Below are 21,119 nucleotides of genomic sequence, written 5' to 3'. Positions count from 1 at the left end.
GGATGTAGCTTATGTGTTAGCGGCAATACTCATTAATTTAGGCATTATAAAGCTTAAAAATCCTCGGCTAATAACGCTTTTGTCGAAGATCATTTCAGTCAATAAGTTAACGCTGAGAACAAAATTACTAGTGATTGTAATTAATGCAAAATGGGAGATAGAAGAAACTTATTCGAAGAAAAATCACACTCGATTGGTGGAGCTGGTTTTAGCAAGTCAAAATAGACAAATGATAAATACCCCAGGCCATATTGGTTTTTATTCTTACTTTTGAATCTTGATTGAAAACAAGGTGCATATATATATATATATCATAATTATATCTTTATTTTCAATAAACTATAAAAATAATATTTTGACAAGAATAAAACTTAAAGAATCCTAATACTTACTATTAGTAAACTAAAGTAAAGAAGAATGGTGAGGTAAATTTCAAAATTTATGTTTTCATAGAGGAACTGTATGGTATTTTGAAAAATGCACATACATAAATAGGTCGTGGCACCAGAAACCGTATGATTGAACAACTCAATAATCAAATTTTGGCATACGCGAACAATGCATTCCCGCTTTCTCGTTCGGAACTGTATTTTTTAGAGCTAAACTGTTTGGCAAAATTAGATCTACAATTGTTATGGACTCTTTATAGTAGTTATTGCCCTTCCAATGGATGAAGTTAACAATCCTTAATCTCCTATATAGCTACCCGTAGATCACAATTTTAGCTGATTTCATTTTGCCTTTTATATAGAACTATACTATGGGTGGACAAAAACTCAGTCCAACAAAAAACTACCAGCAAGACATGATTTTGGCACTCCAAGTTTCCATTCATCCAAAAAATATCTTGATGTATGAATATAGTGTTAAATGTTATGCAAAAATGTCAGCTGGGTGTCACTGAGCATTACAATCTTCTCGGAGCCTCTGGTTTTTATATTGGCCAGTCAGTTCATAAAAGGGATAAGAGAAAATATTTTTATTTAGAATTACAAAATAAATGTAATTTTGTTTTAGGTTCAATGACAAAATTATACGACATTAAAATAAATATTAACTTTTATCGTCATCTTTTACAAAATCAATTAACATCTATAACGAGTTCATGTTTTGTTTCTGTTGTTTTACAAAAAAATAATTCTTATACACGATTTTGATATTATTTGAATCTTCATATACTCCGTATATATACATTTGATTACAAACATTTTACAATTTTTTTACTAACATATTTTGTATCTCTTCAGTACCATCCGTGTTAAGTGACAATGGTTTTCCAATATAACAGTAATGTACATACAATCAAAACATCAAATGGCAGCAACATTCATGGCGCGACAACGTTCCTTACCCAGCACATACAATCGAACTGGTTTTCTTTGATTGGGTGGTTGCTGCACATCATTGTGTTTCAATCTTATCCTCGGAAGACTAAGAATATTACCTTTATTCTTCGTTTTAGGTTCAATAACAATGTTGTTTTCAAATCCGTTTCCATTAACTTCAAGATCGGCTTCAAAAACTCTTGGCATCGAGCAATTATTGAAAAATGTTTTAGCATTGCCTGAAACATTTTCGAATAGACTTGTTTTTGAGAAAGAGTGTCTCATACAACACTCACAGTTTTGGACTCTTGGATGGATTATTAATGATGAAGATCTGGGTTTCAGATATTTATCGGCAGATCCACATGTCCGACAAATAGAGTTAGAATTGTTTCTTCCGTGAGATTTATCTTTTCCTTTATGACTTGCCTTAGACCGCCGACCAAGTGTGTCGTCTCTTTCAGCTAACGTGATCCTTTCTGTAAAGCATAGAAATTTACTTTCAGGTGGCTTAGCTTCCTGTTCTCCATCAGTATCCTCTCTAGAATTGTCCCCATTCACATCATAGTTACCCGTTCTAAATCTCATAGAATGTCTCTGAAGCCATCGCATGGTTTCAACCTGTGTTAAATCCCTCTTTGCATTATTCGATCGTTTCTTTTTGCTATGTCGGAAAACATTAACATCTGATTCTGTGTTTGCATGTTCCAGGGTCACGTACAACGGCGGAAACAGCTTGGTTTTGCAATAAACTTTATCGTTTGGTACATGGCGCACAGTTTTAGTTTTTGAGTTCTTCATTTTCTGTCACGCCAACAATCCTAAAACTATTGTTACTAACGTATAAAATGCCGACGTCATAATAGCATCCAGTGCCATATTTCTCACGTCTCTACTTCTACAAGTAACTGTTTAGTCATTTGAGTTTTCGTGTATTAAATAAGTTTATTTAAAAGTTTATTCTTTACAATAAGAGACGAGCTTTATTCTTCTCATATCTGTAAAACATCTAACACATCATTGTCAGTCATTACTTTAAACTTGTACATAATCAACAACAAAACAACATTGGGTTTTTAAAGTAACTATTTTGAAATCGCCATCCTCTAAAACGTTTGAATTGTACACAGCTATCTTCATATAAAATCTGGGTGACATGTTGTCAATACTTATGTTTTTGTCTGTATTTAGTTCACGAACATTTTATTTCATTATTGTGTGTGTGTCGGAAGGGGTTTGTTATAATAACTGTTTAAATGGCTATATAAAAGTTAGGAGGTCGTGTACAACTATCAACGATAGGTTCATTTACCAACGACAAAAGTGAGACAATTCAGAAGAGTAAAATAACGGTAGATAGTTGTACATGTCTCATTGGTAGTCATCATTTTCTGTGCATTACTTATTAAACAAAAATATCGGAGTTATTTCCCTTTATGAAGCATAGTTTGAAAATGTCGTTCCAATCAAACATTTTGCTTTATAGTTTGAATTTTTATTTTAGAATAAGATAAAACACATTTCTTGAATTTTCTTCATATAAATGAAAGTTCTCACCATTTCCTTTCTATGTCAAAATTTGCGATCCTAGATGGCGAATTCAAAAGCTTACAGCATATAACGTAAAGAGCAAATGACAGACAGCAACCAAAAACAACCGCCAGGACAACGTAAACGAAATTGGAAGGAGATAAGAACAATGTTTCAGTGAATTAAAATATTGGAATTGTTCATCAAAATCTAGGTTTTTTAATTCCTTCATTATAGGTATGGCCACTGAGGTGTATGTTAAACTATGGTTAATTACAAAAGCCATTCCCATCAAAAGTAAAATGTAAAATGCATATTGACATACTCCACATTTTAGGTGGGCTGTAAAATAAAAGGCCCGACAGTCTGAGCGGGCAAATTTAAGAAAACAACAATTAGAAAAGAACAAGAATGTGTCCATAGTACACGGATGCCCCACTCGCAGTATCATTTTCCATGTTCAGTGGACCGTGAAATTGGGGTCAAAATTTTAATTTAGCATTTAAATTAGAAAGATCATATTATAGGGAACATGTGTACTCAGTTTCAAGTTGATTGCACTTCAACTTCATCAAAAACTACCTTGACCAAAAACTTTAACATGAACTTCACACCATCATTTTCTATGTTCAGTGGACCGTGAAATTTGGGTGAAAATTTTAATTTGGCACTAACATTAGAAAGATCATATCATGGGGAACATGTGTACTAACTTTAAAGTTGATTGGACTTCAACTTCATCAAAAACTACCTTGACCAAAAACTTTAACCTGAATCCGGACGAACGGACGTACAGACGGACGAACGGATGTACAGACCAGAAAACATAATGCCTCTCTACTATCGAAGGTTATCGTAGGTGGTGCATACAAACTCATTGAAGAAGAAATCTGAACGGAATAACCGCTAACTACGCATTCATATATATAGCTTAAAAGTCCAAGCAGAGCGAACATGAGATATGAACTTTTCGCTTTGAAAATTGACGAAGATGTTGCAAACTTGATGAGAATGAAGACACCATCAAGTACACGTAGGAGGCTTTGGCATTGAAATGACTGGCTGTATCAGACAAAACAAGATACCATGATAATGTTTAACGTTCCTTTCGTACATCTGTCCACAGTTCAACATACATGCAGAATTCATGTTTTGGTCACAATTAAGAATTGAGGAATTTTGAAACCACCTTCTGTTGAAGTTTCATACATCCTTTATCATAATCTTAGATTCACTTATCATGTATAAATGCATTATTTTATGTATTTGATATTGAATATTCACTAAGATAAATGATTTTTTTTTTTAAGTATTCATTTAAAATAAAACTATATGTGCATTTAAAACACGTACACCTCATACAGTTTGTTCCTCTTTATCCTCCTTTCTCAGATATGGCAATTTAAGACAAAATAACATGATAAAAAGGAACCGTTATTCTTAGTCAACGGAAGTCCAAGAAAGACAAATACTTTTAAGCTCACCTGGCCTTTTATATCATCATGCTTTGGTTTGGTGATGGGTTTTTTTGCTTGCCTCTATATGTATAATCTTGTGATTGCAATAATATTGGTCTCCGTCTGAGGTTATGAATAAAAGGAGTTGTATTATAATTGTATAGAAACTTGATGGTTGTGTGGGGTTTCTTGTCTTTTCAGTCGAAACAAGAAAGAAAAATGCCTATTTGAAAAAAATATACTTTATAAAAATTGTCTATAACGTGTCGAATTATGTATATTCATTTTTTCAAAATCCAATGGAGTTTAATCTATAAAATTTGGAACACAGTTTACGAAAGGCGATTACAATCTGCAACCAGGAATTGGAGAATTCGACTTAAGAAAAAATGAAGACTTTTTGTATTACAAAATTCCCAAAATTCGCTCAGGCTTTTATAAATATTAAAAAATTACAATCTGATTTCATGAAATAAAAAGAATCAGTAAAAAGAATTAATTTTTGTTAGAGATAAGAGAATCGTTGAAATAAAAATGAGGATTGCAATCCGTTCAAGATTTTATTTGAACACTCAGACACATTACTGTAACAGTTACACGAAGTCATCATTAATAGTATTACATGAAAAACCGTAGTTGAAAATTATAGATAATTCGTATTAATATTCAGTGTTTGTTTCTGTTATATTCGTGATAACCAAGTCTACTACTAGTATGACACTTAAACTCTAAGACATATAGGTTTAAGTTTATAGACATATAGGTTTAAGTTTATAGACATATAGGTTTAAGTTTATAGACATATAAGTTTAAGTTTATAGACATATAAGTTTAAGTTTATAGACATATAGGTTTAAGTTTATAGACATATAAGTTTAAGTTTATAGACATATAGGTTTAAGTTTATAGACATATAAGTTTAAGTTTATAGACATATAAGTTTAAGTTTATAGACATATAGGTTTAAGTTTATAGACATATAAGTTTAAGTTTATAGACATATAGGTTTAAGTTTATAGACATATAGGTTTAAGTTTATAGACATATAGGTTTAAGTTTATAGACATATAGGTTTAAGTTTATAGACATATAGGTTTAAGTTTATAGACATATAGGTTTAAGTTTATAGACATATAGGTTTAAGTTTATAGACATATAGGTTTAAGTTTATAGACATATAGGTTTAGGTTTATAGACATATAGGTTTAAGTTTATAGACATATAGGTTTAAGTTTATAGACATATAGGTTTAAGTTTATAGACATATAGGTTTAAGTTTATAGACATATAGGTTTAAGTTTATAGACTCTTTTTGACAGATGCCGAAAAAAAGGGTTTTCGTGTGTAGCCCTGTAATATGAACGCAATTTTAAAATAAAGCAGTATCTGCAAATATGAATAGAAAAACAATCATTCAAGACATTCAACATTAACTGTGTTTGAGTTATGAGATCTAATGCATACCATATTTAAGATTATTTTTAATAATGTAGATGATGTGTATGGTGTCCCGACTGGGGCTACATATTTCCATAACTTCCTCAAATATTTCTTCTTGTTTGCAATGTATTAAAATGTCTGGAAGGTAAATAAATATCTATATTTCTTTGGAGTTTTTTTTCACCTATTTGAGGTAAAACCTGTAAAAGCAAATCTGATCTTAATCTGTTGTTATTATATATAGCCTTAGGTTTTGGAATATTTTGATCGGTAATATTAAAGGTGTTTATTTTGAAAAAAGATGAAATTCCTGTTTTAAATTTATGAAAAACAGCATGAAACTGGACAGTGCACTTTTTAAGCTTTTGTAAGGTTATGTTTTATTAATTAATATTTTGGTGGAACGTTTTACTATTATAGTAAAAATAGTGACGCTTTACTTCTTACCTGGCACTTCTTTCATTGTTATGCAAATTATAATTGATGTCGTAGACAGGTATTCCTCCGCCGTCTATTGACATACACAAATAACATGGCGACTATGAAAGTACCGCTAAGTTTTGTCCTCGTGGAATATTACCTGGATTAATTCGTAAAATATTAAGAAATTGGACTAGAAAAATTTAAATTATATTCTCTGAACGAAGATCAAGAATTTTACGGGTATGTACATTTTTATTTTATCGTAAAAACTGAATGTTTATCATGCACATGACAGGATGGCATCACCGTTCAGGTAATTATCGATTTTCCAGGTGAGTCATGTCGATCCTATAGACGCCACCAAATAAAACCTAGCTTGTTAAATAGCGATTTAAGATCAAAACTTGCTTTAATACATACATATATGCAATTTATTTTTACATCCAAATGAAAACTGATCATTGAAAACTTTTCTAAAAAAAAATCCAGCTATTTGTTTATTTTGGAAATATATTTGGACGGAGATTATATTAGGACGCGGAATAACTGTTGAACCTATCTGTTCATTATAACTTTGACCATTAGAAAATATAATTGTTTTTTTTCTTTTCCTTTATTTCGGTTTTAAGTTACATTTTATCTTTAAAAAACCAATTTCTTTCATACGGTGTTTGACGCCAATGTATTAACTGGACAGATCTATAGGTAAATGACAATTTATTGTCGGTCTCTTTGATGGTTAATTACAATTACGTAACAGCCAAACATTCTTAGCACTAATTGGATTGTTGCTTTGATTGTTTGTTTGTATTTTAACTAATTGCAGGTAAAAGATAAAAGAAAACATAATTAAGAAAATAAATATTTAATGAAATATCATGCTTGGCTAAATTCTCTACCTTAAGATATTCAGGAAATCTGTTTTTTATGACACTTAGTATGAAAAAGAACAGGTGTAAAATAAGCTTCCAGAAACAGATTAATTTTCAGATTTGGTCAGTTTTTATCAGTGGTAAGAGCAATATGACCTGATGGATTTTATCACAACTCAAAGTGTCATTTTATTTACATAGAATGTAGGTAATATATAGATATTATAAGAAACAATAAGTCCTTATCACAGGTCTGTCATATAGTGTATTGTAAAAGTGTGAAATGTCACCACTTATGGTCATTGTATATCTGATGTTTATTTGTATATCAATTTAGTTGTTTAATTTATACCTGCCATATACAGATAATTGTATTATCTCCAAGTATGTCTTAATTACTCAAAATGTCACCTGTTAATGTCTAGTTAATTCTGATTTTAAAAAGATAACAATTATTGTCTAATCCTCAAAATTTGACAAAAAAAAATAATTTGTGAGTAATACACTTAACCTTCTTTCATAATATTACCAGACATATAAATTGTCTTATATGTGTCTGATAATGAGTAGACTCACAGAAAAATTCCACAAGAGAAATATTTTCAAAGTGACTAAATTGGGCATTAATATTAGTTAAATATTAAACTACAAAAAGTTTATCAGTTTTAAAAGTGGATTTAAAAAAATACAACAGTCATATTCAAATGCCAACAATTCTTATCAATGTTTGAAAGTTTTAAAGAAGATCTTATGCTTTTTAAAACTTTTGGTAAATCAAGGCCACACTATGTCAGAAAATTCAAACTTTTAGTGCAATGTTGACTCTTATGTTCTTTGCATGGGGGATCTGTCCAATGAAAAGATTTTATTTTGTAGATAAATGATCACATAAGATATTTCTATCATATTAAATACAGAGACACTGACCTGTCAGGTTTATACGTAGAGATGGTAGATTACCTACATAAATATTACTACAAGTTCTATACTATAATTGAATTAAATGACTTTACGTCTTCATAATAATTCATATTTGATATAGATTTTAAACCATTTATTTATCATCTTTTGGAACTCATTACTTTACGTTTTGTTAAAGTGCCTCTAAACTATACAAAAACCCAAATGTAAGCTGTTGACAATTAGGGTCAGGTAAATTTGGAATATTGCCAGATTTGTAAAAATTGTTTACACCTGGGCTCATCTGCCATGTTTACTTACCTACATAGGTAGTAAAAATTACAAGGTCATCAAACCTTATATGGCAAGATTATGCAAATAAACATGGAGTACACTACATTAAGGCGTAATAAAATCTAAAGTTTCCATGAAGAGTTAAAATTATGATGATAGATGTTTCACTTTATAAATACATTTGTTTTACCTTGTACCAACACTAAAACCAACAAGAGAAATGCATTGGTACAAAGTTAACATAAATTATCACAAAAGATACTTAATCTACCTTATCTTGAGCCTGTCAAAGCTGAGATTTTGAGTACAGTTTGCTCCTGGCAAGGTGTGCTTGACTCTAACCTCAAGACTATGATTGACTAAGGTGTTTGTATGACTCCAACCTCAAAAGACTATGATTGACTTTAAGGTGCGTGTTTGACTCCAACATCCAAATATTATGTTTGACTAAGGTGTGTATGACTCAAACCTCAAAAGACTTTGATTGACTAAGGTGTCTGTGACTCCAACCTCAAAAGGCTCTGATTGACTAGAATGTGTTGTTTCTCTACAGTATCTCAACTTTTTTCTAGGGAGAATAATTCTTTCCAACCATATAGCCAATTCTGAAAGGAGACCTTTTAAACTATGTTTTAAATGTAGAATTCCGTCTGACTCAATCAGACCTCTATCAATTGATTTTATAATTGTTTTGCTTAATTTTCATAAATTACAGCCGCTATTGACAAATAAGTTTCTTTTAAGCTGTAACATCTTGTTTTCTAGAACTAGAGCTATTAAGAGCATTGACATACCAAAAATAGGTTGACATGTCACATTTCTTAAGATGTTATTATAAGTTTAATCTTCTAAACAACTTCTCATTTTTCAATTTGAACACTTTCCAGGGGCGGATGCAGGAATTTTCGAAAGGGGGGGTGCTAACCCAGGGCACCCAGGGCAAAGGGGGGGTGCAAAACATATGTCCCGATACAAATGCATTGATCGGCAAAAATAAAGGGGGGGTGTGCACCCCCGGAACCCCCCCCCCCCCTGGATCCGCCACTGCTTTCTATTGTCATTTATTACAGATATATGATTTACAAATAAATCAAAAACAAATCCATTTTGGTTTAATGTCCCATAAATTTCCCTATGAAAATATGGCTTAAATATTGGCCATTTATTATAAATTGTGACTGTCTTCCTTTCTATACATCACTGTTCTAAGTATAATCAGTATTTAATTGATTGTGGGGAGTGAAGGGTGAGCTAGGAAGTGAGTCACTGCATTCATTGTGGCTTATTCTGCATTTACTCCACAGGTAAAAATAAAGGTGGAAGATTAAAAATACTTTGAACCAAATAACCCATTCTTGTTGTTTAACACCTGAGTTTATTTACATTATATGTATTGAATTAAATCGTTATCGATTTAGGTAGATAGATATGTTTTTGGAAAATTGTTCATCTATAGGTGGGTAGAAGATTAAGTTAAATTGCTTATATAGGAATAATTACTTCTGTATTCAATATCCTGGTTCCTTGTTCAAAACTGCTTTCTCTTTTGTATAAATGTGATACCCGGAAAAATATTTAGTTTAACTTTTATGTTTTTATCGTATTTAAAAAAATAATTTTGATAGTGATAGTGAAATCCAATGAGAATTTGTTAATGTTTACTTCATAAAAACATTTGAAAACTAAACTTATAGCTACATGCAAAGACATTTTGGATTAATCTGTGTTAAAAATCTTTTCTTTATTTGCACTCACTAAGGTCAGAAACTTATATCTTGATATCTCATTTGTCGAATGGACTTTTCTGATAAGTTTTAATTTCAATTTGACAACTTCATACAGTTACCAATGATAAATATTATAAAAGTATTAAAATAGAGGTCAGGTACATGGTAAGTAAATTGTCCAAACTTAGATACTAAACAATGTCCTATCAGTACTTCTCGCCTTCAGTGGGATGACCTGCCTCGTTTCACTAAGCATGGGAGGTTTTAGTAAGATAGCATAGTTGGTGTTGCCATGCGTCTTTTCTTTATACAAAATCTTACTAAATCCATGTTAAGTAGGAAGAAATGAGTTGTAAATCATTTTTAATTCAATTAAAAGTTTGATTAAGATAAAATGATGAAATTATCAGATATGATTATCTTTCAGTTAAAATATTACACGAAGTTAAAAGGGGAGATAACTCATATTTCCTAAATTTTTATCTTCAGGATTTATGGATATTTATACTAATAGTCTATAGGTCTTGAAGAGACATATTTAAAAAAAAAAAAGGTGAAAAAGATTGATTGATTGTGAGGTCAAGAAAATGAAGAAGAAATCATTTTATTGACTAATTAATGTCTCAAACATTGAAGTGGATGTTGTGAATTACAATTCTGCATGTAAATAAATAAGAACATGTTACCAGATACTTTTTTTTAAATGTTTAAAACAATTCAATGGACTGTCTGATCGGGTGCTTACTTCAGGTGTGATGGCTCCTTGGTTCTGTTTCCGGCTTGGTATATGTTGCTCTTCTGTCAGGCACCACCATTTATATTTAAGAGGCTTTTCAGCTTGGACTCAAGGTTACAAATGACATGTCTTCCTGCTGACTATCACTTGTTGAGATAGCAAGTTAAGATTCCAATTCATGTATTGAACTAGTAAAAGTAGCAATCAATTTATAATCAGTTGAATGCACTAGTTATTCTCAATATTAGATTAAAATTCTTACGCATATACTAGAATGAGGAACATTTTGCCTTTCTAATTTTATTTTAAGAAGTGAATCTTAATTCAGGTCATGATCACAAATTCCATAAAGGTTAGAAGATCATTGAAGCAGAGTAAACTTATGAATAATTTATCAAGCATCGTCCAACGTCCAATATAGGAATTTTATTGTGCAACCAATCTGTTAAAAACATGAATAAATTTAACTTATTTTTATAAAAAGGTTAATTTAAACAACTTAGGTTCCTTTTATATGATTTATTGTGTTATTATAAGCTTGATTTTTACCAAAGATACATTTTTATGTTAAAATTAAAATGTACAATTTTTCTTCATTTCAGATTTTTAAAGACTTCATGCATCATAAAAAAACTTGGACATTTTGTATAAAGTTTATAATAAACCAATATGGATAATATGGAAGGCCCCCTTCCTCCTGGAAAGCAGGGCGGTCCAAATTGGTATGACACCCTAGACCGGCATCAGAGTGTACAGTTCTCAGCAAAAGGTTTAAGAAATGCACCAGGAGAAAATAACTGCTTCTTGAATAGTGCAGTGCAGGTAAGTCCTTATATTTACAGTTACTTGGTATAATGTTTTGCTGTTACAATACTGGACAAAATAAAGAGGGAGGCTTGAGCATTCAAAAACTTGTTCAATGGTTAAAATCCTTCATATAATTGATGAATATACATTTGAGTTAGAAAAATTTGATTTTACTGATACATATACATTTTCCGATTCTTTAAAGAAAACGAAAGCCATGTGTAAGGGTATGTCACTTTCTAGGTATTGTATATACAAAACATTGGTTAAATAATTGATCCTTCCATGCACTTATGTATCAGTTTATGTATTTTTTCTGAATTTTAGAGTAAAAAGTTGAAATATATCAATCTTATTATATATGTAATAGGCCAGAGAGTGTGACTCAGAATAAAACTTATATCTCAAAATATTTTCTAAATCACCAATCATATTTATGTCCTGTTTTCCTTCTCAAAAACTCATCTACATCCTGCTGAGCTTAAAATATATTATATCTTAAAATTATCTCCCTTGTTAGAAAAGATAAATATTTTGTATATTTTACCCCCTAGATTTGTTTTAAAAGGATAACCTTGTTCTTAATCTTTTACACCAATATTGGTAATGTTTACTACACATTGGTCAAGAAGTACAAGAATGATTGACACATTAAGTCAGTATTATAGCTTATTATGAACTTGTGATGGACATTAGATTACGGTTTTTTTATGAACTTATGATGGACATTAGATTACCATTTTCTTTAATAGTTTATTTTTTATGGCATATGTTAAGTGGAGCATTTAATAAATGGTCAATTCATCTGAAAATTTCGATAGTTGATTTTGAATAGAAATAATCCTTTGACTTGGTCAATGTAGTCAGTTATTTTGTCACTTCTAACCTGTTGCTGTGTATGGAGGCAGATGTCCAAATTACATTGCCGTTAAAATGTCTGTACCTCAGACATCTAAACAAGGTCAACATGGATCGGTGCTCTTTCATATTAAAGACACGAGCAAAGGGGTGTTTTTAAAGTTCTTTTAGAGATCTTTGTCATATAAGTGTATAATTATTTCAGTTTTCAGCTGAGTTGCTGAGAACAAATGAAATGAAGTCATTGTCATATGAAAAAGTGATACCCACAGATTTGACAATAGATCCATTAACAATAACTGTTTAGCTAATTTTTTTTTGCCATGCATAAAAACAGCTTTATATTTAAAAGGGGAGAAAATGGACATCAGTTGCAAGACTTAAAAAAAGCCGGGAAAATTTTGTACTTGATGAACAAATGTTGATCAGACACCATCTTTTGTCGCTAAATTGAGACACTTTAACAAGTTTTTGCTGATACTATCTTAAAAAGTATGACAAAAGAACAAACAATGCAGTCGTTACTTTGCATAAAACATTCATGAAGCAATGGAATTCAATACAATACCTCAATTTTCATATTTTTATTGTTTATACAATTGTTTATCATTTACTTACATCAGTCCTATTGTAATAATGGGTGTATTTAAAATTCTGGAAACAAATAACGAACAAAAGATAGAATACTTCATATTTTGTAAATTAGTTTTGTTAAGAAATTCTAAATAAGTAATATAGGGTAGTAAGTATACCGGTCTTATTGACAATACAAGTATAGAATATCATACATTTTTGAAAATGGACAATTTGAGAGTTCCGACATGGCTATTTCCTTGTATATTTTATTGTTATGGATGGTTGTAAATCATAATTGGTCATAATTTGGACTAGTTAATAGGTCTTGAAACCTTGTTAACAAGACGGAAACAACAGGAAGACTCTTGTTCTGGTTATAAGGTTACCTTAATGATTTAATGAGAGGTATTATAAACGTACAGGTCTAATCACAATTATAGGATGACCCGTACTTGATAATTACCGATTTGTATGATTTGACAGAAATGACACCAACCAGAAAAATTTGTCATCCATGTTTGGTCATACCCAAATTATTTCATCAATCTGATTTTTACAATTCATTGATGTAATTTTTGAATAGGTTCTTCATTTTTGACATCTTGTTAGGATTTGATAAATTAGGGTTTAGTCATAGGTTAGTGAACTTAAAATGACAGTTGTGAAAAATCGTTTATTGATGTCCTGCCTAAAAAGGTAAAAATCGTTTTAGCCAAATAAACTAAAATTATATTTAGCCACTTCCTGAGAAATCACCTTAAAAGTAAAACTGAAAAAGGAAATGAGTTAATTATAATTTATTATATTCCGTAAACTAGGTTTTCTTCGATTTATTTGGTAGTATTTAAATATCATTTATTTTACAGTTAGGAAAATCCTATTTTCTATTTAAAGTGTCACAAAATGGACATGAGCCAACATGAAAATTGGCTACTTGTTAAAATCCAATTAGACCCAAACAAAAGTATACCTATTTGTTACCTAGAGGGTGACAGTTTTACTACAATAGGAGAATTTACACTCTATTGTTATGACTGGCTGGACCTCAAGTGCTAAGTGCTCTGTGGTTTACAAAAACTGTTACCTAAGTTGTAAAAAGGACCCAGTTAGACTCCTGGTACTTATGTGTCTAGTAATTTTAAGATGGATTGTACTTGTTTGTCTTGTACATCTACAGATAATTCTGACATGGAGAAGGAAACAAATAGATTGGAAAAAGATAGAACTATCTTAAAAACTACCTTGTTCCTGTTTTATTTTTACTTCAAAAGTGACATAGCATTTCTAAAATGATAAAAACAAACCACTTAAGCATTATAGATTCGAGGTTGTTATATCTTTGAAGATTTAAAAACCTATCTATAACAATTTTTACATAGATAAAGGAAGGTCTTTACACTAAAGATTTAGATACCAACTAACTTCATGTTCTTAATGCATGTTAAAAAATCTTACAAACTTATCATAAGACAATTTAAAGAACAGATGACTAATTAAAGTGATGCAGGAAAATGCATTTAGCCTAATTTGTTTTTTTTTACTGGTATCCCAATATTAAATCTACCAACGCTAATTTTTGTGAAGAAAGGAACATAATAAAACAATTCAATGGAATATAATCAGGCAACTTTGTTCCTGCATAATCTCTGTTAGATACTTTGTGTTTATGTTTTAATTTATTGTTTTAATAAGAAACTTTGATTTTTGCAATGGCTTTAATGTCTTTCCACCATAAAGCCAATGCTTCAAACTATTAATGTTATCATAAGGAAAGAGAATAAAGTATCCTGACACTACAAAATACCAGGGAAGGTAGTCTATAAGCATAGCTAAGGAGATGTGAATACATTTTGTACTATTAATGCATCAAATAATAAAATGCCCCCTTTGTTTTCTTTAAGATCAAAAAGTTGAATAAGTAAACCTAAAAATTTAGAAGTTTAATAAAAAGTGTAGTAAATAAAGGTTGTCTTTTGTATAAATCCTTTGCTAACCAAGAATACAAGCCCTAATTAATAATTGACAGATGACATTTAATAAAATGATATAACAATACAGGTGTCCAGACTTGTGTGTCCCAGGATATAATCCTTGTATTGTGTAGAGTCCAGCAAATCCTTCCACAAATATTATTGTGTATTGTCAATATTGAGATTATAAATTTCTAATTTTCAAAACCTTGCTAAATGTTGGAGACTGACAACTGAAAAAGGAATTCTATAAAGAGCTTTGTTTTAAGACTTTATAAAATTATTGATAAACTCTTACTGCTATGAAAGGAGAAAATCAATTGCTGGCTTTAAATCAATGTCCCAGATAAAAAGTCAATGGACTCTTTTTAACAGAAAAGTCTCTGCCACCTGCTGTCTCTTGAGGTATACAACAGCTTGCCTCCAACCAACATCTCTACAATCTAGGCATTTGTTAACCCAGTTTACTACATTATATCAAAACTGGTATATATTGAATTAGATTTTTTCCAGATTAAATGCATATTTATTTCTCCTGAGAGCTAATTTTCTAATGCTTGTAGAGTAAAACTTTGGTTGGCCTGCTTGCTTTCTTTCATCTACTCAAGCCGACATCTACAAACAATATCTATAGGCATTATAAAAACCTGTGTATGTTATATTTTAATTTGATTGGCCGTCATCCCAATTACAATTGAACAATATACAAACAAAGCAAGCAAGCCAACCAAAGTCTTGCTCTACATATAGTAGGAAATTATCTCTTAGACTTCTCTGTATTGTGTTTTTATTCTTTCCTAGAAATATTTCTGAAACAAAATTTCCAAACTTGAGGAAGGTAACATACTCATAAAATAGAACTTTATTGAATTAGGTCAGATTTTGACAAACATTAGCATGTTTCATGTCTATCTGCAGGCAATACATTACATCACTGTTCCATCAAATTTGCACCTTATGAATAAGTTTTGCTTGGAGGCAAATTATAGGTTTTGTAAAAGTCTAAAGTGAAAATCAAGGAAACAGTTTTTGTCTTAATTTATTGATACATTGTATGATTGGCCAGACAGTTAAATTATAGTCTAGTGTCCATCATTGGGTTGACATCAAGTCATTTTATGGTCATACAGATTGGGATTGTCATTGAGGAAAGAAGTTTCTTGTATTACAAGATTAAAATAAATATTGGTGTCTGGTAATGATTACTAAATGGTATATTCATTTTATGGATACAAAATGTAGAGTTTTCTTTGACACTTGGTTAATAAAAATAAAAGTGGCGTCTCTTTTCAATTTGGTACTTGTATTCTAAATTGCTTTTGAGAAATCTTATTGAAAAGATGTTGACACAAGCCTTACAGGTACAAATGAGATTTTAGATTTTTAACCATGTTTACTTTAAGTTTAGAACCAAGCTAATCCCTTGTAGGTATTGTAGATGTAAATAAAGATTATAAACATGGAATGAGTTATCCATATTATCAATGTAATTATCTCCCTTTAATGTTTTAACATTTCAAAGCATTTTCCATTTAAGAACTGAAGTGGTCTCTATGAGGTTTTACAAATATTTTCTAATTGTTCATAATATACAAACAAATAACAAAAACATGTCAACAATCAAGATTGTGAGAAAGAAAACAAACATTTATCATCAGTTTAATGAAATATTTAATTGTTGACATGCTTAAAAATTCAACATACTACAAGTGTGTGTTATGTTTGTATGACGTAATGTGACAGGTCTGTAACAGATCCCCTGACTTAAGTTATATAAATGTTTTATTTAGGCTTGAAACCACTGTGTAAGTGGTATATTTACTTTTCAAATGACACATTTGAAGAACATTTTGGTGACAATTCATAGAAAAACATTCCATTAGTCATAGACATACAGCTTGCAGGGTGTCTTTAAAAGGCAGGTGATATATTCTATCATTTAGACCTACCATTCCTGCAAACACTAGATTAGACTCACTTACAAAAATTGAACAGAAAGCAGAACAGACAATATTTATAGGTTAATTGTGTGCATTATTATTTTTTATCATTGGAATGTCATTTTGGGGAAGATAAAATTCTGAACTCTTGCTCTCTGTATTGTATTACACAATTTTCTGATAAAAAACTTATTCCAATTAGATAAAATTATCTTAACAATGTCCTTGAGAAACTCTTGTTTCTGACACAAGAACCCATAATAATATGATATCTACTTTGTTGTCTGTTTTTTTGTTCATTATATGAACTAGTAAACTTTTAACATTTGCCCATAATATATTTTATAGCCCAGTCCCTGACTTAGGTAGGGGTCTTTATAGTGATACCCTTATTTATCTATACATCGAGTGTATTCTGTTTTTTCAAGATTATATACTTCCAATGATGGACTTTCACATGCAGGTGCATTGCTTTGCATTCTATAGTGTTGATTTAATGTTTTCCCCCTTCTACAGTCTTCTCTGTATGTTGTTCTATTTAGCATCATTTACATCAATTTTATCTATTTTTCATGCCAGAGTGACTTTTAAATTTTGCATTTACATCCATAAATAGGCAGGATGTGTTGTAAAAAAATACTCATCAATAAAACATCAAATAAGATCACACCTTTTTCTTCACCTCTAATTCCATTTAATTCTTGCAAACCCATGCAATTCATTTGTTCGCTTTCTGTAAAAATCATCATTTTATATCTATTTAAAAAGTAAATCTGTTTTTTTAATTCCATCTTCAAATGACATAATTTTTATGAAAAGATTTTGCATTATGTTGTGTCAGCTGTTTCCTGCTAAAAGTACCTTTGAAGTGCTCTGATGACCCAAACACTACTTTTTATAATAAATGAGAACATTACAAACCGGAAACTATATAACCTTGATTAAACAATACGATCATCTAAAATTATACCTGATAAAACAGGTAAAAATCAAAGTATTTCCTTTAAGGTAATCCTCTTTATACCTTGAGAGAAAATCAGTCAAGGTTGTCCATTAGGCCCTTTCATTTTCTCTCATTTATAACTGTCCATGACACCTATTTATAAACCCTTCACTGCACTCAATGATAAAAGAACTCTCCAGAAGGCAGATTTTTTTAAGACCTTTTTTTTTTTTAAAGTTGTAATCTTTCAAGCTGGGTAATAATAGCTTTGGATAAAATTACTTTATCATTGTTCCTTCATTGAGATGATCGATTGCTTCTAGTTCAGTTAAGAACTAAAGCTCAAAGTCTTCAAATTAACTTTTGTCAATGATTCCGACCTAATTGACAAATTTTAATAAATACATTATAAGTGGTTGTATAATATTGACTATATCCAATAGGAGTGGGAGGGCGGAAATAGACAGTGTATCTGTTAAAAACTGGTGAAAACAGGTGCTCTTCAGATAACAGTAACAAAATAGGTCACCTGTAGCCTAATATCAACAAATGATTTCCGGAGAGGTGTTATTTCAATCTTTTTAACAAGTTTTATGAATATTAAGTCCACAGAAATCTTAAATTACCTGTTTTAGTACTTTTATAAAACCATGTGACACAGTTTCCTAACAGAAAATGCATAAAGATTTTATACCAGTTTCATAAATCTTTGCTGTGAGGTAAGCTTGCTTTTTTGTGTTTTTTTCTGATTTGAAGGACTAGGTTTATTTATTTTTTAAAACCTCAAATGCTAATTTTAGCATGATCTTAATGTCACTGTTAGGAAATAACTATAGGTCATTACTTTTTTCAAACATAAATATACTGAAAGAAACAGTTAATGTATATTTCATGATTAGAAGTTCTCTTTATAAGTGCAGCAGCGTGTCTTGTATCTTAAGTTCAATTCTATTTTGAAAAATCACTATGGAGATCAATGTTTATTGACAAAATATTTTGCCCTCAAAGTAATTTGTAAAAACAAAGCATGATTTTGCTGAGATTTTATCCATTATAAAAACATGATAAGTATCGACTTAACGAAACATAAGAACCTGATGAGACACAGGTAGTGATCGGCTCTTCCGTGATTTTTAATTGTCTTTATAAAGTCTGACAGCATTGATTCTTCTACCTGGTCTAAATTAATTCTCACCTGTAATTAAGATAGAATACGATTGTATAAATGATCATTGACGTAATGTAGAAGCGAAATCCGATGTTCGTTCCTAGACATTATTTTAGTATAATTAATTCTAGCTATTTTCAGTTATCAGATCTATTAGAAATATAGTTATTGTCGAACTATTTCCCCAATAGATTTCAACATTGGTTGTTATAACTTATGAATATCCACAGGTCATTATACAAACACAGATGTTGATGCTGAATTGATCAATATTCAATTTTTCTACGTAAACGTAAACGCAGGTATATATTGCAAATTTCCTGACTGAGTAATACATGTAGGAGTCAGAGACAATATTCAATTTATGTCAGTGAATCAGTTGTGTGAAATAGTCCATGAATTAGGTTATGGAATTAATTTATCCTGTGTTTGATATTTTATGAATGAAATGACAGACATGTCAGACAAAACTTGCACAGAGGCTGTTATTTTCAAGGTAAAAAAACTTAACAAAGTTCTGATCTTCAGGATCTTGCATGTGTTTGTTTGTTTGTCAGGTCAAATCAAACATGATATTGACAGAATGTGCATGAAGTTTTAGTAATAATTTAAGCATGTGTATTTTTTATTTACAGGTTTTCTGGCATTTGGATGTATTCCGTCGCAGCTATCGTCGCCTAACAGGGCATTTATGCATGGGGAACTCTTGTATATTCTGTGCTTTAAAGGTAAGTTCATATATAACTTGTATTAAATGGTCATTATAAATAATTGTAGATTTTTCACAAGTATTTTTCTGTCAAATTGGTTGTGGCAGACAAAAATATTGTTGATTAATTTATACAAGCAATTGAATTGTAAAAATTGTCCTTAAAAGACTGCTGTTTCTTTTGGCACACGTCACTTCAATATAAGCTCCAGTGAGTAACTCCAAACAAAGTCAGACTGTCTAAAACTAATTTTAATCTTCCTAAATCTGCCCAATATATACCTGAGTGGGAATGACAGATAAATAAAAACCCTTTATCTGATTTAATAGTGAGTCATTTAAGTCTTTATCAAATGTCTGCCCATTTTCTACACTAATTACCTCCCTTTAAAGTACAAGCAACAAACCCGTTATTGTACTTCAAATGGAAAACTGAGAAATAAAGGAGCTTTGAGCTATACCGAATGGTCATTAGTTTGCAGTTCACTCTTATTAAAGTCTTTTTGACATAAAATAGTCCTGACTTTTTTTGTGCTTTGTCTATGACATCAAATAGATGTCAGTCGGCTATCAAAACAGATTGTGTTATTGATAATGCTGTATCTACATTTAATTATAAGTTTTTTATTTGTCAAATTTCATGTCTAAACAAAGTCATTGATCCAAATCAAATAGTACTTTTGAAACCCAAACAATTAATTTCTAGTTTAAATGTGCAAAAATTGATTCTGTTTTGATAAGTATATGTCAGAACGTGACAGATTTGTTTGATTTTTTTTCTCAAATTTATTTGATGTGTATGTTAAAAAAAATATGTTTTAACAGGTTTCTCACTAATATTGAATTTATAGCTGCATTTATTATTGGATTTAATAACAAGGCTTCTTTATAATATGAATCAATCTGCTTAACTTATTCAAGCATATTTATAAAAGGAAACGCCAGTAAGCTGAATTAAAAAGAAATTAATGCACTAAACTTGAGATATTAAATAGAAAACAGTAAAAGCATATCAACCTGGTCCACTTCCATTGCTTTGATAAGATGCCGACTAGGTGCATGTAATTTATCTTTGATATTTTGGAGACATGGGAAAATATATCTAATGTAAAATGTCTTCATTGGTCCATAAATGTCCCTTGGTAGTCTTTTTGACACCAAACTCTATAATAGAAATATAAAAATTTTAAGATATAATTAAACAAGAAAATTGTCAGGAAAGTGCCAAAAAATACAATTACCTGTCAGCACTTAAATGACCAGTTTTGGTAGTCAAAAGAAAATAGTTTACTTATCGTAATTTATGCTCTTTGATCTGTTTTATAGTCTATATAACAGTTAATTTAGAGATATTGCCTGATTTTATGAAGTGTTATGTAGGTACAGAAATTGGAAAATTAAACCTTGGTAGTTTCTCTCACTGAAAATTAACTATCGTAGCTAT

General features: G+C 30.4%; 1 protein-coding gene across 3 annotated transcripts in view; it reads left to right on the top strand.

Annotated features, from left to right (window-relative positions):
* The first annotated feature begins 6,204 nt into the window (after nucleotides 1–6,204).
* Nucleotides 6,205–21,119, top strand: part of LOC139487947 (uncharacterized protein DDB_G0283357-like) — a 32,687-nt gene continuing 17,772 nt past the window's right edge. For all 3 annotated transcript variants that reach the window (XM_071273204.1, XM_071273205.1, XM_071273203.1), the window contains exons 1-3: nucleotides 6,205–6,415; nucleotides 11,307–11,526; nucleotides 19,602–19,694. In XM_071273204.1, the coding sequence (XP_071129305.1) occupies nucleotides 11,374–11,526; nucleotides 19,602–19,694 (246 nt within the window). In that variant the 5' untranslated portion in view covers nucleotides 6,205–6,415; nucleotides 11,307–11,373. The remainder of the gene's footprint in view (nucleotides 6,416–11,306; nucleotides 11,527–19,601; nucleotides 19,695–21,119) is intronic.

Source organism: Mytilus edulis, chromosome 9, assembly GCF_963676685.1.
Source record: "Mytilus edulis chromosome 9, xbMytEdul2.2, whole genome shotgun sequence".
Lineage (NCBI taxonomy): Eukaryota > Metazoa > Mollusca > Bivalvia > Mytilida > Mytilidae > Mytilus > Mytilus edulis.
Note: the sequence above shows the minus strand (reverse complement) of the source record. Positions and strands in the feature narration are given on the sequence as shown.